Source organism: Zonotrichia albicollis, chromosome 21 (assembly GCF_047830755.1).
Source record: "Zonotrichia albicollis isolate bZonAlb1 chromosome 21, bZonAlb1.hap1, whole genome shotgun sequence".
NCBI classification, from domain to species: domain Eukaryota; kingdom Metazoa; phylum Chordata; class Aves; order Passeriformes; family Passerellidae; genus Zonotrichia; species Zonotrichia albicollis.
In genome coordinates this window covers 8,089,544-8,113,508 of record NC_133839.1, presented here as the reverse complement: position 1 = coordinate 8,113,508, position 23,965 = coordinate 8,089,544, and the positions used below count along the sequence as shown (strand labels likewise).

Sequence of the window (23,965 nt, the reverse complement as noted above, 5' to 3'; positions counted from 1 at the left end):
GCTCTTGCTGGGTGTTTGCCCCTAGGATGGCTCTGGAGGATGCACGTGGCATTTATGGAATGCTTTGAAATCCATAAGTGTTCATCTCTCTGTTCTGCCTTCCTCTGCAGGATCTGACCTCACACTGCCTGTGTGTCCCCAGGGCTCTTGGCACAGACCTGGATCATCAGGAGGTGCTCACAGCCCAGCTCTGGGGTGACCTGAGCATCCCACCCCTCAATGGCTCCACACCACCCCCATTCCCACCCCATCTCCCACCCAGGTTCCCCAGCCACCAGGCAAACCAGCATCAGCTGCTGCCTGGGCATGCACACCAGTCTTTTTTCCCCATTTTTATTGTTGTTTCCTCCGACTGAATTAAAATAACAGAGCAATGTCAGAGCTGCCAGAGGAATCCCATCTCTCTGGTGACTTCATTAGCACCAGCGCCTGCAGTCAGCAAAGTCACAGGGCTTTATTAGTGCCTGGTGGCTTTTTTTTCTCCTGCCCTCACATGCAGAACCCTCATTAGTGGGAAGATGGAGCACTAAAGAGCCCCGTTAAGTTTCCATCCAGATCTGTTTCATCTCCTCCTTTCCTGACACAGAGTCCCTATCACTTCCAGCTCCACCAGCAGCAGGAGCATGGGCACATCTCTCATCAGCACACCTCTCCTCCTGGTGTCACTGGTATTAAACACACCTGGGCAGGGAGGTGGGAGTTCCTGGAGCCCTGATTCAGCCACACCCTGAATGTGTGGCTGGGGTTTGTTTCCAGCCCTGCTTCACATTCCACACAGCCCTGGGTGAGTTGTGGCCCTGCCGGTCTCTTGTTCATTTTTGATGCATTCAGGATCGTAAGGAGCTGTTATTTTATGATGGATTAATGATGCTGTATTTGCTTTTAGCCTGTTTTATGGTGCCCCAAGTGCCTTGGCTGTAACTCTTCTGTTTATTTGTTTTATTATCCCAACTGGCTGCTCATGGGAACACCCACTGTTCTCAGCATGGGCTCGCAGAGAGGACGGGGGAGATGTCCCAGCCCAGGTAAGGCTCAGCTCACCTGGGCTGGGGAAATGTGGATTTGGAGCTGGACTTGGGGGATCAGGTGTGATTGTGAGGTGAGGGCTGCCGGGGAAGGGGAAGGAAGAGGAAGGTTAGGGAAGGGAAGAGGAAGGGGATGCAGGAAGCAATATCTGCTTTAATTCAGGGACTCTCTCAGTGCATCCCCCCACCGTGTGCAGTACCCTGGAGCCAGAGAAGCTGCAACAAGGAGCCAAGGGCTGAGGAGAGGCAGAGAGGAGCTGTCCCAGCTGCAGGTCACATCCCCACAGCTGGAACTTTTCTCCATGCTGGCCTGGGTGCAGGTGAGCTGCTCCTGACATCAGCCAGGTAAGGTTTGAAAGGCAAACACAGCCTCGGGGTTCTCCCCATCTTTGGGGTCATCCATTAAAAATGGGACCACACTCCCAGTGGAGTTTCTAACCAATTTTTAACAATCCCATTGTCCCACCTCCCCTCTCCTCTCCTCCCCTCCCAGGGGCTGGTACACTTGCAGAGAGGTATCCAGTGCTAATAACCCACATTAACACTTCGGGCTGGTGGATGCCAGCACCAAGGACCAGACTGCATTTTTTAAAAGAGACCAGACAAGCCTAAAAGCCTGGAAATTTCCAGTAAAAGCCTGGAAAATTCCAGTAGCAATTTCTAGCTAATTTCCTCCCTAATTTCCAGTAGCAAAGATCAGCTGGTTAGCTTCAGGGATTAGAGCAGTGGGTTGGAGGGTGAAATGAGAAATGAAAGAGGAAAAATAAACATAAAAGTAATACAAAACAAATAGCTGGCAGTAATTCCGTTAAATCAGAGGTTTTTTTAAAAGGAAATATTAAAATATTAACTATGTAATTAAGTATTTATTAATTAAAAGAGAAGCCAAGCCACATTAAGCTGAGCAAGGCCCAAATCATATGCTGGTTCTTGTTTAGCTCAGCTGCCAACTCAATGGATCTTGGTTGTGTCTCAGGTCTGTGGAAGGGGCAGAGAAGCAGATTCCTGAAGTTAGAAGAGCAAAATTTCCATTTTCCTGCCCTCCCAAGGTAAGAACTGCCCATGTTGGCTTTTCCAATGGCTCCTTCCTGCAGATGCCCAGAGCTGCAGGTGGAGCTGGGCTGGCAGAGGGGGCCCCAGGGCTGATTTCCCTGGCTGTGCATGGCTGTCACCCCTCCTCTGGTGACATCCAAGGTGCTGGGACCCCTGTGCTGCTGTCCTGGAGCCCTTGGGTGTGGAGGTGGATCACCAACGATATAAACAGGGCAGGAGACTTGTGATCAGCTCAAGGCTGGGAGGCCCAACAAACCCACAGCCACCATCGTCATTCCCTGGCTAACTCAGAGAGAAGGAAAAACATACAGCTTTGTCCACTAAGAGCAGAACTGGAGGTCCCACCCTCATGAAAACAATGGGTTTGTACCCTGTGTTTCAACTTATAGACCTTTCCAGGCTTGGTCTCTTTGTTCCAGCTGAGTCCTTTGTCAGGGCGAGGGCCAACAAAGGTTTCCAGCACCTCTGCAGGCCCAGTACTTTGTTCCTCATGTCTAGACATCACTGTGATCTCTTAATTCTGTGTTGGCTTGTTGTTTTCGGGGTCCTTTAGGTAAGTTTGGTGGGGTAGCTTCCCATGGCATGGTGGTCCTGAGGTTATTTTGCATTCTGTCTGATGCCACCCCCATGTCCCCTCCTCTCACCGTCAGGGAGAAGAAGACCTTATCCTCAGGTAGGGCCTTACCAATACAAAAGGAGCAATTAACCAACCAGTGATTACAGTAACAAGCAGGTAGGACTTCACCTTGGCAGCAATTGGTTTGACTGTTTCACTCTACAACCCTTTTTTCCAAAAAAAAATTGGCCAATTTTTAAACTTATAACAACCAAGGCGCATCCCAAGAGTGGGATGTCTCAGCATCTGCTCTGGGAGAGTCCTCGGTGTCCCCCTGGTGTCCCCAGGCCTGGAGCTGGTGCCAGGGTCACATTGAGCTCTCCCAGCCCAGTGCAGGGAGCAGGAGCTGTCTGGTGCCTGTGACAAACTCATCTGTCACGGAGTGAGGGCCACGGGCTGCGAGACACTGCAGAAAAGAGAGAATTAAAGAGGGGGAGAGAAAGAGCAATCAATACATTATTTAGCAGCAGGAATGCAAATGACAAAAAATTAATGAGGCCTCTCACCCCCCCCAGCACCCTTCCCCCAGCCCTCCTTTGCTGTAAGATTGCTGACAAATTCTCTGGAAAATATCAAAACAGCCGGAGGGTGTAACCTGCCAGAGTGATGCACCATTATCTATTATTGATGGAAACCTTGACAAGTTCCCTTTAAAAAAGGAGAGAGAAAGGCAGGGAGAGAGGGGAGGAAAAAATTGCATCTAATCTTTGTTTTAAAGCTACAGTTGCTCATTTTCTCTTCCCTGAGGGTGGCTGAGGAACAGAAGTGGTGTCACTGTGGTGATGCTCCCTGAGCCCCAGCCTGGCCGGGAGCCTCCGGGCTGGGCTGGGCTGGCAGGGAATCCACGGGTGCACAGGGAGGAGGAATGTTTGTTTCTTCCCCTGTAAAGAGCCTTTTAAGCCTCGTTTAAAGATGAAATAGGGCTGAGCTGGCAGAGAGCACTGGGGATTGTGTCTGGGGAGAAGTTGGGGGCTTGGAGTAAGAGGGAAGGAGAAGATGATCAAAGCAAATTGTGTGGTAGATCCAGGAGGAGAGAGCGGCTGTGGGACAGGAGGAAGAGAAGGTAGAAAAAGTGACTGGGGGGAAAAATATCCAACAAGTCCCTGAAGCATAGCAAACCCTGTCCTGAGCAGCAGAGAGGTGAGAAACCATGGTAGCCAGCACAGAGGCACTATCAAACAGGCTGGCGAGTGACACACTGCAGGGATTAATACTTAATAAATGTCACTGGCCTCCTGACAGCTCCTCTGCTTTGGCCGCTTGCAGCAACCCAGCAAAACCCTCCAAACAAACCATGAGGAGCAGCTGATCCGGGTGCCAGGGGTGCCCTGTCCCTCCTCCTGCAGGTGCCACCATCCCAGGGGACAGTTGGGCTGTGCTGGCTGCAGACCCCCTGTCCCACCCACCCTGGGCATGCTGCCAGCTGCAGGGCAGGGGGACAAACCAACCCAGCTGATGCCACAGGAGCCCCCCAGATCCTTCCCTGCATCCCCCTGAGCCTCCTTGAGCACCCACCCTGAATTTACAACCTGCTTGATCCCCCCAGATCCTTCTCTCCATCCCCCTGAGCCTCCTTGAGCACCCACCCTGAATTTACAACCTGCTTTCCTTTCTCTGTGTGTGCAGCTGTGGGAGGGAGAGCTGTGGCTGCAATGTGGGCAGGAGCCACCTGTGTCATCGTGCCTCAGTTTCCCCAGACACAGGCTCTCACTCTGAGGTCCAAGATGAAGGACGCCTTGTAGATGACGGTAATTATTCACTGTTGCTTTTTCTGTAGGTCCTCTAAAGGATTTCTCTCAATCCCTCAAGGATGCTTGTGGGATCTATTGCAGGCAGATGCTAAGATGCAGCTCCTGTTTGCCCATCAGTAGCTCTAGGCCTGTCCTCGGGCTATTTAACATGGAAGGTACAAGAATTACCCCCAGGGGTTTATATCCTCACCCCGGTGTCCTGTCTTCAGCAGAGTCCATGCCAGAGACGCCAGAGGTACAAAATCCTGGGCAAGAGAGTTTGTAGCTTATTAAATTTAATCCTGACCAATACCACTGTTGTTCCAGTTTGTGCCCAGTTGGGAGATCCTGCTGAACTCCACTGTGAATTTTCATGGCAGGGCACCCTGCAGCTCTGCCTGCTCTTGGTTTGGGAGGTACCCTCCTCTAACTGCATTGAAAGTCTCCTGTTTTGGTGCTGCAGGGGCAAATTTGTGCTCCTTTACCTCAATCAATGCTTTGTATGCCTCTGCCTTCCTTGTTTTCACCTCTATCCCATCCCCTCTTCTTCTAAAACTAAATAGCCTTAAGTCTTTTTAATCTCTTCTCATGGATTATTGATACTATTTGTTGCAATTCTTTGGATCTTTTCCATTTCTGCTCTGTGCTGGCAGGGATGATGGGGTGATGAGCAGACTCTGCTGAAGGTGAAGTTTTATAAAGTCACAGCAGCTCTGCCACCTCTCCCCGCTCTGTCCAAACTTTGGCAAGGGGCAGCTGCTCCCCATCACACCCCCTGCTCCTGGAGCTCCCTGCAGCAGTGCCAGGCTGCTTCCCTGTGGTTTTATCTCTCAGGAGGAGCCCCCATCCAGCAGCAGAAGGATCTGTAGTTTTCTCTCTGTGTGTTTTGTTGCAGTTGAGATCCGCAGTCGCGTTTCCCAGCCCCGGCTCCTTTTTGAGTTCTTGACTGCTGGGGCTCACAGAGCTGTTCTGAGCCCCCCAGGCCTTGTTGCTGCATGGTCCAGAGCCTCTCTGGACCCCCCAGACACAGAGGTGCTGCTGCTGCTCCCCATTATCCCTTAGCAGCATCCCTGTGTAACAGGGAGCAATCCTGTTCCCCTTCCTGACTCTCTCCAGTTCTCTCCCACCCACAGCCTCAGCAGCTCCTTGTGTTTGCAAACCCAAACCCACCAGGGGGTGATGCAGGCAGTGCACAGGCTCCTCTTTATCTGGGGAGGAGGCCCAATTTATACAGAATTATTTGTGGCCAAGGGCTGGCAGGTAGAGCTCCCCACTGCCTTCTCCTTGTGTCCTGCTCTTGGGGGTCTCAGGGGAGAAATCCCCTTTACAAAAGGGTTCTCCCCACTCAGCCAGTCAGATGGATACTTATTTTTTAAATATTATTAGTTAAATATTATTATTAGTTAAATCAGTTTGGTTTTGGTGGGGTTTTTTTTGTTTTGGTTTTTTTGGTTTTTTTTTTGTTTTGGTTTTTTTGGGGTTTTTTTGTTTGTTTGTTTGTTTGGTTTTTTGGGTTTTTTTTTGTTATTGGAAGGGAACCAGGCTGATTCCCTGATTTTATCCCTTGGGTTTCCTTCGAGTTTGGCTTTTACTGCTTTTCCAGCTTGCTGAGGGGTTATCTCACTTCTGTTTCAGCCACAAGGAAATGAGTCTTGATGTCCATCTGAAATGTGCTGGGGTGCTGGCTTTTCTGCCATCCTGACCACAGCAGTGTCAACTTTATCAGAAGCTGAGCTAAACCCTGCCCTTTAACCTGGGGGGAAAACAGGATTTGGTCTCATGCTAATTGTACTGAAGGCTGAGTGACTTTTTTACTCTTTTCTTATTCCTTGGTTAAGTCCAGCTGCCCCCACAGCATTCAGGAGCCATCCCCCAGATACCAAAACCTGCAGGGAAGCACTGAAGGCCAAAACAAGGCAACAAAGCTGCTAGGAGCAATTGGAGAGAAGATTGCTGAGATTTCTGCCAAAGAATTGAAAAGCTCCAGTTCCTGCAGTGGGACCCCCCCAGCCCAGGTAGGCAGGCTCTCAGCTGACAAGAAAATCAGAATTTTATGGAGCTGAAGGTCACTCTTGGGCCAGCTGTGGGGGGACAGAGAGCAGCAACGTGGTCACCATGGTGCTGGAAATGTCATGTCCAGCCAGAGCATTTGTTTTGCTTTCCTATTGTCTGCTGTGCTAAAGAAAGCTTTGTTGGCAAATAGACTTCATGGGAAGTTTATCTCCCTGCTGCTGACTTTGTGCAAAGCAAAACAAAAAAAAATAAAAATAAAAAAGAAAGAAAGAAAGTAATAATAAAAAGAATCCAATGTAAATTCCCAGGAGGAATCAGGAGGTCAAGTTTAAAAATAAAATAAAATAAAGGAAGGAAGGAAAAAACTGCACCAAACAACCCATCAGCACCAGCTTGAGGATGAAGAGAAATGCTGTGGGCTGAGGAATAATGGTTTGAAGTTTGCATCGTTATCAGAGGGACGTGCCCCACATTTACAATGCTCTCTGAAATGTATCAGGGCTTGTGCAGCATAATGGGAGCAACCTGGGGGTCGGTCAGACCCTCCTTCAAGGCCAGGAGGACCAAAATGAAGATTTGCATGTGGCATTGCAGCCTGTCACCCTGCAGGAGAGAGACCTTGGAGGGGCTGGGTGAGAATCACTGGCTCATGTTCATACCTGTGTTTGTTAATGAGCTCCAGAGGTGTCTGTGCCTTCCCTGTCTGATTGAAAAGGTAAAAGAGCCATTTTATAAAAGGGGAAACTGAGGCACACAGAGGCTGGCTTTGCCCAAGTTACCTTTTTGCACTGAAAGCAAACACATTCCCTCTCCTCTGTGCACATCCCTGTGCTAGTGCTGCCTTTCCCAAGGCTGGATCTCCTGCAGCCCTCAGGATTATTCAGCACATCTCCCTCCTGACCTGCCACAGGCTCCTTTATTCCCCGCTGGGCTCCCCAGGTGGATTTGCCAGCACAGCTCATTCCTGCCCTGCAGGACCTCTGCTATTTCAGGCCAGGCTGCCTGCAGCTCCCCCAGGTTTCTCTCCTCCATCCTCCCTCCCTGCAGCTGCTGACAGCTGTACAGACCCTGTGGAGCTCCAGCAGCATGGCCAGGTGACACTTTGGCTTGGGCACAAGGTCTCCCCACCTGGGATTGGCAGGGAGGGGAAATCTAGGCTGTCGTGTCCAATTACATTTTTCCCTGGGTGACCTTTGTTTCCATAACACAATTTTTATTATTTGACTTTGTAATATTGATTTTGATTTCCTTTTTTTGATTCGTTTTCCTTTCACTCTTTTCCTGCAGGGAGTGACTTGGTTCACCTTCAGCATCTGCTTGCTCTGCGGTGTGAGGCAGGAAGGGTCACTTGTCCATGGAAAATGACCTGGAAGAAAAGCAAGGTTTTAAAGAGGGCTTTGTGTATGAGCTGGGCTTGCTTCTGGTGCCTAATTTGGTCCATCCTGAACACCCCTTGGCTTCATGGTGAGTTGTCTCCCTCATCCAGAGGTGGATGGGAACTGCATTGCAATGAAGCAGCTCTGGATGTGGAGCTCCTCCAGTCTTTGCTGGCAGCAGGAGCATCTTCTGCTTGGAAGGGAGAGTTTTCCACAGAAATGTGTCCATCTCCTTGTGCTCCCTCTTCAGCAGTGACCAGTAATGATGCTTAAGATGAAGGAAGAAGAGCTCAGTTGCAGCAGGCTGAGTCTAAAGTGCATTTCCTACAACCCTGGTGTGTCCAGCAGCCTGTGCCACGAGATGACAAAGTGACAAAATTACAAACTTTCCTCTCCTCTGCCTGCTCAGTGCCCTGAGGTCTGTGATGCAGTGTGGCACTAGGTGATGTCCAAGCCATCCAAGGGGTTTGGGAAGATGTCTCTGTGTCTCTGGGAAGATGCCCTCATTATCTGCAAGGGGAAAGCACTGCCCCAGATATCCTGTTCCCTTCCTCTGAAAGGAGCAGGGCCTTCCCTCCAGTTCTGTCCCCCAGCAGGGTCAGGGCAGGCTTCAGAGCCCCTGCTCAGAGCTGCTTTTACTCTTCAGGGACAGCACAGATGGACCATGCTGTGGTCAGCAAAGTCAGCAGCTGAGCTCCAGCCATGCACAGCAAAGATCTTTATTCAATTATCTGCCAGGATGCCAATAAGCCCAGGAGGATGAGCCATCGATGTGAACCCCTCGTGTGGGGGGTGAAGGGACAGCCAGACGTCTGAGCACTGAAATTGCTGACAGAAACACCTGGGAGTGCCAGACACCTCGTTAGCCAGTGAATCCTGTGCTGGTGATTCACACAATTCTGTTTCCACTGTGAAATATAGTCCCCAATAGAGAGAAAAGATTAAACCAGAGAAAGAACCTTTACAGCCTTTTCTCCCTCCACCCTCACCTTCCTAATTATTTTAAATGTACAAAGGGCTTGTCATAAGCTGTTTAATCTCTCTCTCAGTTTTTCTTTCTAATAATCCCAGGGCCTGGGGTTCTTCTCAGCATCCTCCTCAGATCCACGTCATCCTCCTGTGGCAGCGTGGGGTCGACAATTTTTTTTCCCTATTTACTTCTTTTCACTAAGACTTAGTGAAAGACTAAGAAAAAGACATCAAAAAGCTTTACTTTAAGCTGCCTCTTTAACAGATATATGTGAAAGTGCAATTTATTTATTTTTTAATTAATTCCCCAGTCCCAGTGACCTGAGTCTCTCCCTCCTGCCCACCTGGCTGTTCGTGTTTTACAGGTGGGGAAGCCCTGAAACATTGAGTGACCCACCCCAAAAATCCATCCAATGGATTTGCTGGTCTTGGAGTGGAGATTCATCTGGGGAACAAAACAAAACAACAAACCAAAGGTCAGTCACCAAGCAGGGAAGGGACCAAGGTGTTTCAAGGTTGGGATGTTGCAATAGGACAAGGGGTAATGGCTTTACAATGAAAGAGGGTCAATTAAATTACATATAAGGAAGGAATTCTTTACAATGAGGGTGAGGAACCCTGGCACAGGTTCCCAGAGCAGCTGTGGCTGCCCCTGATCCTCGGCAGTGCCCAAGGCCAGGCTGGACAGGGTTGGAGCACAGTGAGAGGTGTCCCCAAATCCTTCCAGGGGGTTTGGAACTAAATGACCTTTAAGGCTCCCTTCCAACCCTGACAATTTCTATGATTCCATCACTCCTCGTCCCACCTGCAGGCAGAGGACAGCGAGCACCTGAGGGATGATCCCTGCCGGGCTTTTCTCCTCTTCCTCGCCCCGAGGCTCCTCCTGGCTGGGGCTGCGCAGGGCGAGGGGAGCCGGCGGCGCCCCCAGCCCCATGTGCCGGCAGATGCTGCCCTCTAGAGCCTGCACCCAAATCTCGCCTTTTTCCAAGGAAAAAGCTGCGAGGAAGCGAGCCCGGACAATCCTGACAGTCAGAATGGGAGAACCGGTGGAAACTCCTCCCGGGGTGAGAGCACTGAGGGGGATCAGCCCAGGGTCATGGGGGATGCACAGGGGAGCCTGGACAATCTGCCCAGACCATCAGGCCTCCAAATAAAAATAAAAATTAAAATAAAATAAATAAATTAAACATAATAATAAAACTAAAACTAAAAATTAAAATAAAAATAAAATAACAACAAGACAACAACAATAATAGTAGTAGTGGAAAGAAGAGGAAGAAGAGGAGGAAGAAGAAGAAAAAAAGAAGAAGAAGAGGAGGAGGAGAAGAAGAAGAAAAGGAGAAGGAGAAGAAAAGGAGGAGGAGAAGAAGAAGAAGAAAAGGAAAAGGAGAAGGAGAAGAAAAGGAGGAGAAGAAGAAGAGAAGGAGGAGGAGGAGGAGAAGAAGAAGAGATGGAGAAGGAGAAGAAGGAGAAGAAAAGAAGAAGAAGGAGGAGAAGAAGAAGAAGAAAAGAAGAAGAAATTACTAATTTTACTATTAAAAACTGTATTTCCCTAAATAATTTCCCTTAATAATAAGAAAAATAAATATAATTTATTTTAATACTAATACTAATTAGTAATTTAATACTAAATACTAATTTAATACTAAAATTAGTAATATTAATTAAAAACTAAAAATTACTAATAGTGAATAGTAATTTAATACTAAAATACTAATTTAACACTACTAAATAATAATAATAATAACAATAATACTAATAATTTCCCTTTAAATAACTTCCCAGTTATTCCATGCTACTAGAGCCCACTCTGACAGGTTTTTTTGGGATGAATGGCCGCTACCCCCTGAGATTTCTGCAGGACAGACCCAGCAGAGAGAGCCCTGATCCCACAAGCGGGAGGGGAACAGGAGAGCAGGGCTGGGATGGGATCAGCCGGGATTTGGGCTGAGCCTCACTAGAGGGCAGGAGAGCTCTGTAACTGCGCAGCTCCAGCCTCGCCGGCACTTCTTGCACAATTTCCCCGTTCAGTGGGTCAGCTGTACAGCTCAGTGACTCAGGAAATGACCCTGTGGGGCTGCACTTTGTGGCTGTGGCTTTCCCTCGGTGCTGCCAGCCCGTCTGGGGCAGCCTCCAGAGAGGGGTTCCACCGTCTGCAGCTTTTGCTGCCTTCTTCTCCCAGCGAAGAAATATTCAGGGAAGGAGGCTCCAGATGTTGCCCCCACATCTGGCACGTCTCTGGCTGCAAGGTGAACTTTAGCACTGTGCTCTCATCGGTAACAAAGCAGGTACCCAACATATTCTTCATTTCTTCTTCCTGATGTAGCATCAGCACTTGAAAATTTGGCTTTTTGTGGGGTGTTCAGCATTTCTCCCTCTTGAAGGCAACCAGCTCCTGCCATCCCTTTCCCTGTACCCAAATGTGCTGCAAGAACCATCCCTGTGGGTCTCACACTGCCCTGTACCAGCCTGAAAAGTGACATCTCTCTTCACAGACCTCCTCCTGCTCTCCAGCCACAGCTCTGCCCTTAACAACACGCTCAGATGGACACCATCAGCTCTGAGCTGTTTTTCCCCAGCTGACTCCAGGGGATATTTGGAAGCATCAGGTTTTCCCAGCGTTGTGAGTTACATCTCAATGCAGAAACCACGAGAGAAACTCCAGCATCCCCCGGAAGGCAACACATCATGGGCACAACGGGGCTTTTTATATCAGAGACTATGAAAAGACCTTCCAATTTAGTAGCTGTTCTGTTCATATCTCACATTATTGCACACACGCTCCTTCTCCCTTGCCCAAGCCTGAAAACGGGAGGGTGTAAGAATAGCAGCTTGTTACTTCATCTGTCTGCTTCCTGTGTGTACTCCCAGTCGGGTCTGCTCTCATTAGCATCACCCTCTGCAGCTCCCTGTTACTACTGCTCACTAATACCAGTGAGTCAGCACAGCTCAGCGTGGCTGCCACAGCCACCATTTACATCTGTGTGAGCCAGGGGAAAGCCTCCACCTAAATCTTGCTTTTTCAAAATTGGATTTATTAAGTAAATGCACTCAGGATCTCTCCATAAGCCTCTCAACGAAAAAAATTGGGAGAAAAATGCATACTCTGCCTCTTAGACATTTCCTGCTGTACCTTTTGCCTATCCCTGGGTGTGTGAGATGTTTAAACAGCTCATGAAGTCATTTTCAAAGTTGTGTGTAAGGAAAGCTTACAAAAATAGCAGCCTCGTGAATGATTTATTTGGTAAGGGAAGTAAACAACCTCTGACAGCTCACCAGGCTGCAGATTTATTGGCCCGTAGCACAGGGCTACCTGTAAGTCATTGTTGAGATGTTTGTCCCTAATTAAGTTGTAGAAATGAGTTCATTTCCAAACAGGACCATAATTATTTTATTATTGCCCAGAGCCCTCTCCCCGGGCTGTGTTGTCACCTCCCTGTGGAGTGAAGCCACTTGTCCCCAGGGAGCTGCCACTGCCACTGGGCTCAGATTAAAGCAGTGTGTGCAGGCTGGGGTGGCAGACACGGAACTGGGGTGTCAGGGGACAGGAGCAGGGTCACAGAGCTGGCTGGGGCTGCTCTGGGCCTTCCAGCAGCCCTGCTGGGCAACCTGGGCTCACATCTGCCTGCCCTGAGTGTGGGTTTGGGGTGTCTGTAGGTGCTGTGACGATGCTCTGGTGTGACAGTGTCCACAGGGGTTTTCAGGATGAGAGAAGAGAGGTAGATCTGACTCCATGTTTCAGAAGGCTTGATTTATTATTTTATTATATATATATTACATTATAACTATACTGAAAGAATAGAATAGAATAGAATAGAATAGAATAGAATAGAATAGAATAGAATAGTTTCATTTCAAAAAGCTACCTAAGCTAAGAATAGAAAAGAAAAGAATGATAGCAAAGGTCTGTGGCTCAGACAGAGAGAGAGCTAGCTCTGCCGTGAATGGTCACTAATTCACTAATTCTAAACATCTACACGAGACCAATCACAGATCCTGATGTCCATCCCAGGATCCCGATGCCCGTTCCTCGATCCCAGTGCCTATCCCGGGATTCCATCCCTTGATCCCGATGCCTATCTCAGGATCCCGATGCCCATCCTGGGATTCCATCCCAGGATCCCGATGCCCATCCCACGATCCCGGTGCCCACCCCAGGATCCCGATGCCCACCCCTCGATCCCGATGTCCACCCCTCGATCCCGATGCCCATGCCAGGATTCCATCCCTTGATCCCGATGTCCATCCCAGGATCCCGATGCCCATCCCGGGGCCCGGCGGTTCCGTGCCCGCCCCGGCGGCGGCCCCGCCCCGCGGTTCCCTTTGTGGCCGGGAGGCGGCGCCGGGCGCTGGGCGTGCGCGGCGGGAGCCCCGGGCCGCCCCTTCCCGTCGCGGCCCGCGGAGCGGGCAGGGGGCGGGCGCAGCTCCACGGCCGCCGCTGGAGCCTCTCCCGCATCGCGCCCGGCAGCAGCGGGAGCCCGGCAGCCCCGAGCGCCGGCTCCGTGCGCCGCCGGGCCTGAGCGCCGAGCGCCGGCTCCGACATGTCCGGCAAGATCGAGAAAGCAGGTGAGCGCCGGGAGGGAGGCCCGGGGCAGCCGGGAGGGGGGGACGCGCCGGGCCGGCCGCGCTCGCCGCCCGCCCCGCGGAGCCGCCGGAGGAGCCGGAGCCGCCGGGGCTGCGGGAGCTGCGGGAGGTGCCGGCGGTGCCGCGGGCCTGGCGGGCCCGGCGGGGCGGGGGGAGCCGCGCAGGGACCCCCGCGCCCGGCCAGGCTCCCCCGGGGGCTCCTGACAGCGCGGGCGGGCAGCGGGGCCGGGGCTGGGCCCGGGGCCGCGGGGGATGCTCTGCGCGTCCCCCCGGGGCTGCTCCCGCAGTGCCCGAGCGCTGTTTGGCTCGGGCTTTGTGTCTCCGCCGCGTTTTCCTTTTTCCTCGTTGTTTGCCTCTTTTCCCCCCTAGTTCCTTTATTTTATTTTTTGTGTTCTCGCACCCGTTCCCTCCTTGCCGTGCCGCCGAGCATCAGCACAGCCGGGCGCTGCAGCGCTTTGGGGCCTACAATGATTAATTTCAACTTCTCCCAACTTTCCTCTCCTGGTGTTTGTGCAGGATGAGAAAAGATGAGTCCGTGGGCAAATGTCAGAGGGACCTTGCAGGTTTTTTTCCTCCCTCTTCCCCTCTGCTGGGGTACTCACGAGAGCCAGAGCCAGGGGAGGCTGCTGAGGTTCCTCCAGCTCTCACAAGGAAACGCTCAAGCACGGATCATATTGTCTCTCCGCGCTTCTGGAGTCGTGCCTGCTTCTCAGTTGTCACTTTAGATGGTTGAATGACCCTGTTTTTCTCTGTAGTGGGAGTAGTACGCTTAAAGATTCAATTAGTGTTGTGCAAATCAAGCGGCGAAGTTACGTAGTTTAATTATGTTGCATTTAATTAGCAGAGGAAGAAATCGATGCTGTTTTGTATATTTCATTGTGGGGAATGGCTCGGCTGTCTCCTCCTGGGTGAACGCGGGGCAGGAGCATCCAGGCTTCCCAGGGCAGGAGCATCCAGGCTCCCCAAGGCAGGAGCATCCAGGTTTCTCAGGACAGGAGCATCCAGGCTCCCCAGGGCAGGAACATCCAGGCTTCCCAGGACAGGAGCATCCAGGCTTCCCAGAGCAGGAGCATCCAGGCTCCCTAGGGCAGGAACATCCAGGCTCCCCAGAGCAGGAGCATCCAGGTTTCTCAGGACAGGAGCATCCAGGCTCCCCAAGGCAGGAGCATCCAGGTTTCTCAGGACAGGAGCATCCAGGCTCCCCAGGGCAGGAACATCCAGGCTTCCCAGGACAGGAGCATCCAGGCTTCCCAGAGCAGGAGCATCCAGGCTCCCTAGGGCAGGAACATCCAGGCTCCCCAGAGCAGGAGCATCCAGGTTTCTCAGGACAGGAGCATCCAGGTTTCCCAGGGCAGGAGCATCCAGGCTCCCCAGGGCAGGAGCATCCAGGCTCCCCAGGGCAGGAGCATCCAGATTTCCCAGGACAGGAGCATCCAGGCTTCCTAGGACAGGAGCATCCAGGCTTCCTAGGGCAGCAGCCAGGGATGCAGGAAGGATCCCCGGCTCCAGGGGATGCGGGTCGGTAGCATCTCCTCCTGGCCGTGCTCATCGCAGCCTGGTGTGCTCCGTGTGTTCCGCAGCGGCCCCGGGGGATGAGCAGCCTGCCAGCCGCCTCTCCGTGCAGCACCTCGGCGTGCTTCCAGCTCTCCGCGCTGAGTTACTGTCTGACAAGTGTGCTCGGCATCAGGGGACAAATGTTGCTCCAGAAATATCCCAGGTTAATCCCGTGCACCGTCCCTTTCAGAGAATCCCAGCGTAGTTTTGCTCCTGCTGAGCTTTTCCGTGCTTGTCCCTTACTCCAGCGAGCAGGGAAGGTGTTAGCAGAGTACACAGACCTCAGGCCAGCTCTGGAATAATTGCCACTTGTTTATGCTGGAGGTGAATTTGGCTTGGGATTTAGTAACTGTAGACAGTAATTACAGACGTATAAATAAGTGATCACGTTTTGTTTATTCGCGTGCAGTAAATAACCCTGGGAGAATAGTAAATAGAGCTCCACACCAGAGAGGCAGTGTGAGGAGTTCAGGCACAGGAAGATCACTCTGGAGACACACACAAACTCAGCACGGTTCCATAAACAATGGAGCAGAGAGGCCAAGAAATACCATATAAATATAAAATGCCATATAAAATACCATATAATAGCAATAAAATACCATATAAAAGTCATACCCTGCACAACCGAGAGACCAGCCACACTGAGCTCCCGCTGAAGAATTCAAGGATGGTGCAAGATCCATCCCCAGGTCTGTGCTGTGAGTGTGCAGGTGGAAGATGCAGTGGGAGAAGCCCTGATGCAGGGACATTTGTTCTAGTGGAAGGCTATCACAGTGATGATTTGCTGAACAAGAGAAACTGTAAATCTGTGAATCTCTCATCTTTCAACTGCTTGTACTTTCATTTCTTTAGGAAGGATATTAAAAAAAAAATAATAATCCAGTCCAAATATAAATGGGAAGAGAAGAGACGGGAAAGGAGGGCTGGGAGCCAGCTGTTCCAGAGCAGCACTGTCTCCATCTCTGTTCCTGAGTGTTTGAACTTCTGATTGACACAAACAGTTTGGTTAATAGCGTCACCGAATAAACACAGCCTGTAACACCACAGCCGCTCAGGGGTAATGTTTGTCAAAACGTGTACAGTAGCAGAACAAAGGATACAGGCTCATGAAACAAACGCTGTGAGGTCCAAGGTCTGTGCATTCGTGTACATTTGAATTTATTTTTCTTACAGGGTCAGAAATTCATGCATTATGTTATAAATACAATAGACTATTGCCTGGTCACAAGCCATGGTGACAAACTTTGGAGTGGGCTTTGGTTTAACTTGTGTGTCCATCTAGACAGCCTGCTGGAAAAAAATGTGTTACCCCTTGCAGGGTTAGACCCCCAGAGACCCTCAAACATCTGCTCCCCGGGTCCTTAACTGAAACACCTTGTTGGCACTCAATAAAAAACAATAATAAATGATTAGAGATAACAGCTTCCATCCTGTCCATGAGGGAAGAGCAGACAAGGCTCCCTCTGGAGCCTCTCAGTGCTGCTGTTTAATCAACAGAAGGGTCACTGTAGAGCAATTCAGAGCTGTGCTTTGCAGTGAAGGGCAGCCATCTGGTAGTGTAGGGGAAGATGGGGTTTGCTGGTGTTAGAGCCCCTGCTTTGTTAGGCTCCCACCAGGAGACTTCCAGACACTTTTCCAAAGCAAAACCCTCCTTGGCTGGAAGAGGAAGAATGGCCATTGGCTTCTCTTTACTCCAGAACTGTGACTTTTTGTCTTCACTTTCAGAAAATATTTGCTCTCTCCCTTTTTGATGTGAAATCCAAAATAGAGATGCCAAGAAAGAGCAGAGAAGGTCACAGATTCTGCTTTGGTTTCCCGTTACCATGGCGATGCACGAATTCCTGTTTTTATTTACCTGATGGATTACGTGCTGCAGGGAATTCAGCTACTCTGCATCATTCAGGGAGAGTAAGGGAGGAGTTAGACACCAAAAGCTTGTCATGAAACAAGTCAAAAATGCCCTTTTATTAAAACCAAAGAACATATGGGTGCCATATTTTGAAGGTTTATTCTACTTGGTGTTTTCAGTCTTAGTCTTGTTATTTCTTTCAGGGTTTTCATTTCCCTTGTGAACTTGTTTTTTCAATAGCTGCCTGCTGAAGGTTGTTTGAGAGAGCTGTTTCAGGTGTTAGGTACCTGGAGTGCAGGCAGTCATCTCTGTTCTGCTCAGGACTCACTGGGATGTGTTTATTCCCAGTAGACCACAAACAGTATTGGCTTTACTTTTTACTCATAAGCACTTGCCTGATAAGCAAATTCACCTCAAATTGTCATCCTTTAGTATTGGTTGGATAAACATCTAGGGGTAATTCCAGGAGAACTCTGTTCTTAAGAAAATGACAAAATTGAAGAAGCAATTCAGGAGGTCACATTATTCCCATCTTTGTAGGAATTTAATGTTCTATTTGGAGCCCTCCGTGCCAATTTATGTGATCCTGAATTGTTCATCTGCGGATGTTTTTGTACAAATGTGAAGTTTCCTGGAGATTTTGTTTTTGCAGAGGGTATATTTTGAACTGTCATCATGCCTTGGATCATTTTATGGAAATCAGCCTGCCTGTTTTATATACCTGTTCAGTTTTATGCAGTTTCTCTTTGTCTGTCAGGCTTAGGTGGGTTACTAGGCAGGACTGTCTCAGTCCTGTTGTGCATTCACAGCTGTACCATATTTCTCAATATTAAGTGAGGGGTTTCAGGTTAGAAAATTTTGCAGTTGACCAGCTTAAGTGCTTCTCTGCTTGTGATTTTCAAGCAAAATAGGAGTTACCTGCAAATCTAAAATTTAGACCCTTCAAAAAACTTCTCTCTCAACCCCAAAGGTAATTCAGTTCCAATTCTTCCTTCGTCAGGCTTTTAGCACCTCCTGTGCTGCTCCCATAGAGACATCCCACCTGTGTTTTACTGTAACTTCTTTAAACAGCACCAGCCATTCAGGCTGTGTTGTATTGCACTAAATAGTTTATTTAGTTGTTATTTTTGTACTGGGTGTTTGGTAATTTTCACATGGTCAGGTACAAGATGATCACTGGTTTCTACAAAATGGCACAAGGAGCAGAATTTGGCATCTTTTGTAGGCCACTGTAGGCTGACAGGTGGTGTGTTCCAAAATGCTGCAGGATTGAGATGGTCTTAGCAGTTGTAAGAAGGAAGTGGGCAAGGAGTGGAGCAAGAAGACAGCTGAAGGCTACTGGAATGTGAAGCAGCTGGGTTGTGCCTTAGTCAGTGAAAATCAGAAACAATTGCTAAATTTATTTTCAGCGTAAGCAATCGTTTTCCTTGAACCACAGTGACTAAATATATCTGTTGGTTGTGATTTTTATGTGGTGGTAACTCACTGGCTCTTGCTAAACTCCTGGCAGGACAAGAGAGGAGTGGAAGTTCACTGTCAGTCAAGATCGTAAAACAAATATCCCTCATTTAGATCTCTTGATTCACTTGTGTGGCTCTGCTTGCTGCAATATATTGCCTGAGTGGAAGAAACCTGGGTGTTTGTTTCTAGGGAAGGGAGTCAATCTGTAACTCCTCTTTCAGATTTCCTTGGGCTTCTGTTAATATTTTTGGAAGTTTTGAATTGCAGTTGATGTTCTAGAAACTCTAGTGTAGGTGCAGGTAGAGTCTAATGCAAAGGTGTGGTCTTTCTTTTTAAAGAAATATACATTAAGACCTAATTTATTGCAAAGTGGAAAGCCTGAGGGTAGAATTGGCAAAATGAGCTTTGCTGTTGACTTACAATCTTAGGAAGGAGAGCATTCCATCCAGAATCTTAACAGCATTTGAGCTGCGAGTGAAGGAACACGAGGAGTTAACTTTCTAAACTTCATTTTAAAGAAGCTGGAGAGATGTTGTCCCTTCCTTGGCAGAGGCATTTGATGGCTGATCAGGTTTAATTCAATCACTCAATCATTTATGTGTATTATAGGTAGCTCTCAGTTGAGCTAGTGGGAGCTGGAGTTGTTTGTTACCGTAGCACCCAGTTTGGAAGATCCCTTGTACCCCAGCAAAGGTAAGATGATAAAGAACATTTTCTGTCTTTGTGCCAGATAAAACACCTGAAACTATGTTGTATATTAAAAATAACAAATTACATGTCAGAATTACAGGGAAGGTGATTTAATAGCCTCCTTCCTCTCTCCCCCTCCTCACCACACCCATCATTTTGCATAGTTTGAATACATGTAGTGGATGTAACTTGTTCAGTTTTCCAAAGCATATAGTCACAACATTTTTTCTGCTGGAGCTCAAGATTTGGGATCTTTTGCTAGTTTGGGAAGCTGTTGTCCTCTGTGTATTGTTGCTTAGCATGAAATGAATCCTTCCAGCTTGTATTTTGCCTGTAGAGACATTGCATTATCTGGAGAAAAATCCTATACATGGAGAGAGCTCCTTCAGCTTCTCAGATTTGTGACAGAATAGGCTTTTCTCTATGAAAAGAATTGAAAATTTATTATGCTGTAAGTGCCTGAAATCTTGAAAAATTCTGCTTTGGAGTTACATTTTTCCTTTTTGTTTGTTGGTATATGACTATGGGATTCAGCCAGTGTCATGGAAAGAGTATTAAAATCACATAGTTATTGCAAGGATATTAGCTTGGTTATTTGTAATTTTTGTCTTACTGGTTACAGTTGAGAAATATTGTAGAACATAATGGGATGAGGGGATGGTAAGGGAGAACAGTGTGTCATTCTCAGGGCTTGAAATCAGGAAAAGGGAGAACAGGTTGAAGGAAAACTAGATTTATTGTCTTTGCAAGTTTGAATTTGCAGCCCCAGCACTGGAAGGTGTATAAAGAGGTGGCCAGAGAAGGAAAAAGGAGCATCACATGTGGATGGAATGGGTTGAAAGATGAGAAAATTGAGAGGATGCCCAACCCAGCAGTGATGGGAGAGGAGGGAGCAGGGGCTGAGTTGCGTGTGAGGAGGGGACAGAGGATGGCAGAGGGGAAATTAGGCAAGGAGGACGTTCCCAACAGCTTCCATGGAGTCTGTTCCAAGGCACAGAGACACAAGATGAATTTCAGCAGTCCGGAAAAGCTGCAGGAATCCTGCAGGTTGGGACGTGCTGCCAAAGGAATGTTCTGCACTTGTGCTCTTCACGTTTTGCTGCATCCTGACAAATTACAGCTTTATTCCCTGACCCACTGCATCCACTCTTAAAAATGCATTTCCAATCTCTTCTTAAGGTGTCTGACACTGGCAGTGACAGAGCAAACAATTTCATCTGTGTGAGTGAGAAATGATGTCCTCACATGTTCTGTGGAGCAGCCTGAGAAGGCTGATGGATCACATTATTGATCTGCTTTTATTTGGGTTGCATATTTCAGTGAAAGCTCTCCGGCTTGGAAACAGTCTCTTCATGTTAAATCCCTTTGCTGTTTGAGCTGCTAGCACTTTCTGTGGCGTTTGTAAGAAAATGTTTCCTTGTGAGAGCAAGGGAGAAGTGAATAGAATCAAGTAGAGGGAAAAGCCTTTATCAGAGTGTTCACTTGGTGTTGTGGGAGGTACAATATTCACAGGATTTGGGAGGACTGGTTCTCCTACACCTCTTTTCTACTGTATCATATTTAGGAAACTCTGAGAATTGATAAGAGCTATATTCTAAATAATATTTTGGTTCCAATTTTATATCCACACTGAGGGTCGAATGAGCACAGGTGGCACTGAAGAAGAGATTTCTTAATTACAGAAATGAGGCTTTTTGAATTGAAAAAAAAATCTTATGTTTTGTATTATCTTACTTTATCTGGGTAGCAGTGTCTGCTGCTTTGGGTAGAGTTTTTCTTCTGGTGCCATGAAAATGCTGTGCACTTTGTGATGTAAGTTAACATCTTGGCATGGCCATCAGTTCCTCTGAGGAAATCCTAATCCATTATTCTGCCCAGGGAGGGAGGTTAAAGCTTGCTTGCACTCTCATGCTCTCATTCTTTCTCTCTGAAGGCTTCATGGGGGGATGCCCTTTGTTGAGTACTTAACATATTCACTGAACCAGTCCCATTTATATTCTAAACAAGATCTTTAATTTCATCCCTGACGTGTACAAAATCTTGGGGTTTGAAAGAAAATTTTCTTTTTTAGGCTTCTGGAAAGAAAGGAAAAAATCAGTGGAGGTTAAAATCAAAGAATAGTTGCTCACAGCTGGTAAGGTTGGAGGAAGCAGATACTGCAGCTTGGTTGCTTGATTAAACCTTGATAGAATTTTACTGGGAGACTGAATAAATAGTTCTGTATCCACTCAGCTGTACTTTGCAGGGAGTCTTTAATAATTAAAATAGGAACCAAAACAAGTGTGTTCCAAATGTGCAGCACATATTGTTTTATCCCTTGTCTTCTGATGGGTTTTTTTGGGTCCTGTCTGTGCTGCCCAAGAGGTTCTGCAGTAGCCTCAGGAATTAATTCCATATTTAGAAAGTTTCCTTTACGAACCAAATGTAACAAAGGGCACCCAGGGAGATCAATATTGCAGTTCTGGTTGTAGAGTACATTCCAATCAATTCTGGAGAGCAGAGCTCAGTGAATCCATCTGACAATGGGTTCAGTTAGCAGGACAATACTGTTTAAACACCGTTTTTCTTGGGTGTTTTATGATCCTTTCAGTTGTGCTCCAACCATATTAGCTTTGTCAATTTGAGCATTTTGCCTTTTTTTTTCCTTTTCCTTTTTTCCTTAATGCAGCCTTGCTTTTCACATTCGACAGTGATGTGTACTGCAACTTTCATATACAAAAAAATGAAATATCCCTTTTTGGATATATCTTTTCCATCTTATTTTTTTTAAGTCTACATTTTCTATTTTTCTTAGTAGAATTATATATAAGAATAATACATTTGAGGAACTAGGGAATTCTGCCAAAAGGTTTAGTTAGAACTCATCCATGAATTTACAGGGATTTGCAGAAAATGTAGAGCACTGGTTGGTGCAGGAGGTGGTTTGTTTGTATAAATACCCTTGAAAGGTCACATGAAATCAGATGTTCAGGCTGATGCCAGATTTTTGACAGAGCATGGTAGGAGCAGTGCAGGGGTTGAGTTTAACTTTTACTGCTTGGAATTGCTTCTCCAGAGCTGCTGTGTGGGAAAAAATTGTGGTACCCAAAACCATGATGCATCTGAAAGTCACATGACTTTAAAAAAACCCCACAATCTTGTATCATTATAAGCAATACCTAGAAACTAACTGACAAACTGAGGTGGGGAGTTTCTCTGTTTTCAGCTCAGTTTTTTTGTTCTTTTTCTGTGTGTAGCTGTTTGCTCTTTCTCATTAGAATCAGTGCCACTCCTCTCCCCTGCTCTGTCTGGGATGCTGTTTTACAGGAGAAACACTTTGGAACATTGTGGAATCACTCTGCGAAAATGATGGAGTGAATTTAAGGAATGGTGTTTAAAGTCCATGAGCTGGCACTCTCAACTCTGGCCAGTTTTGTGATATTCAGGTGCACAAAATCCCTTTAAAAAACCAGGGAGTTTTCATGCATAACTTGGCACATCTCTCAGAGATAAGTTTGCTCCTTGTCTGCACCTCTCTTCCTTAATCTGTAACATCCTTACATAAGGCAGTGTGATAGCTCATCCATCCTCTGCTACAACTCTTGGTTTTACTGGCCAATTTCTGTCAAAATTTGTGAAGGAATGGATATTAAAATTTATTTAAATTTCTGCACATCTTCTGAAGAAGGCTGAGGAGAAAAGAGAGGCTTCAAAAAGGGCCTTCATTATGGCAAAATTGAAAATGTAGCTGTCTGTGTTTGTAGCCATTTGGCAAACGTGACTTGTGAACGGCCTGGAATGGGGAATGACAAGGAAAAGCAAAATCTTTGGGGAAAAAAGCAAATAATGTGTGTTTTGGAGACAGTTCAGAGGGCAGTGAAGGGTGGGCTGCCAATAAAGGGCTGGTAACAATTGCAGGGCAAAGAAACACTTAAAAACCATGCAAGGAGAGAATTTGTACTTGTTAACTCTCTATGCCTATTTCCAGGTAGCCTTTAAACAAAGATGGTTTTGTTCCTGTGTGTCTTGGGTGAAAGCACTTGCATAAATTCCCTAAATATTCATTGGCAGCACTTAGATTTTATCCTGAAACACAACCTGCTTCATTAGGCCTCAGAGGTGAGGTGTGTGTTCCACTCAGAGGGCTCCCTGGGGACATCAGGTGCACCACAAGTGATACCCAGGAGAATTTCCCTGAGCTTCCATTTGGCTGGCAGTCTGCTGGGTGTCAAGCTCCAAACCCTATTTTGCTCTGGGCTGAGGAATTTATCTATAAATCCTGAGGGTCTTTTGGCAGCAAGGTGTGTAAGGGTGTTAGTAACACTAAAAAGAATGTTGGAAGGGTGTTGATTGCCCGTGTCATTGCTTGGATAATTCTCAAGCTCTGTAAGGACTAAATAATTGTGCCTAAGGTTAGAACCATTGGTTATCCACTCTGCTGGAGCTCCACTGGTAATGTCACCAAAAAATTCCCCTAGCCACTGTGGGCACAACTCAAGTCCTGAAAGAACTAAATAATTGTGCCTAAGGTTAGAACCATTGGTTATCCACTCTGCTGGAGCTCCATTGGTAATGTCACCAAAAAATTCCCCCATCCACTGTGGGCACAGCTGCTTCTGGAATTATTCCCAGCATGCATGAGCTGTTAATATGGCTGTGGGTCAGCATCCTGATCCAAGTCTGCAATGCCTGCAGAGCACCCTTTTCACCAATGCTACCAGGCTTGTCCTGTGAGAGGGCTCAGATTTTCCACTGAAGGAGAGGTCAGGCCTTGGAATGAGTTGCCCAGAGAAGTGGTGGAGTTTCTGTCTCTGGAAGTGTTCAGGAGATGTCTGGATGTGGCTCTTGGGAATGTGGTTTTGGGGAGATGATGGCTGACACTTGGATCAGATCATCTTGAAGGTTTCTTCCAGCCGTGGTGCTCCTGTGGTTCTGACAGCTAACAGGCTGTTAGTTTTATTGTTACTGTTAATTTGTTTTTACCATTTAATTCTTTTCAGATGAGATAATTCACATCTAAAAGCTTTGGCAACATAGTACACTAAGTTTCAAATATTATCATA

At 47.6% G+C, this 23,965-nt stretch overlaps 1 protein-coding gene and 1 long non-coding RNA gene across 10 annotated transcripts in view; both read left to right on the top strand.

Annotated features, from left to right (window-relative positions):
- The first annotated feature begins 1,355 nt into the window (after positions 1 to 1,355).
- On the top strand, positions 1,356 to 9,491 carry LOC113460291 (uncharacterized). The gene is made up of 4 exons (XR_012583448.1): positions 1,356 to 2,074; positions 4,321 to 4,442; positions 6,268 to 6,439; positions 7,725 to 9,491. It is a non-coding gene; the product is annotated as an uncharacterized LOC113460291 (long non-coding RNA).
- Positions 9,492 to 13,122: 3,631 nt separating this feature from the next.
- RAPGEF1 (Rap guanine nucleotide exchange factor 1) overlaps positions 13,123 to 23,965 on the top strand; it is an 82,187-nt gene continuing 71,344 nt past the window's right edge. For 4 of the 9 annotated variants that reach the window (XM_074556637.1, XM_074556634.1, XM_074556636.1 and 1 more), the window contains exon 1: positions 13,124 to 13,348. In XM_074556637.1, coding sequence (XP_074412738.1) covers positions 13,324 to 13,348 — 25 coding nt within the window. In that variant the 5' untranslated portion in view covers positions 13,124 to 13,323. Of the gene's footprint in view, positions 13,349 to 18,842; positions 18,927 to 23,965 lie in introns of all 9 variants that reach the window. The other 5 variants (XM_074556635.1, XM_074556631.1, XM_074556638.1 and 2 more) reach the window with 3 other exon arrangements.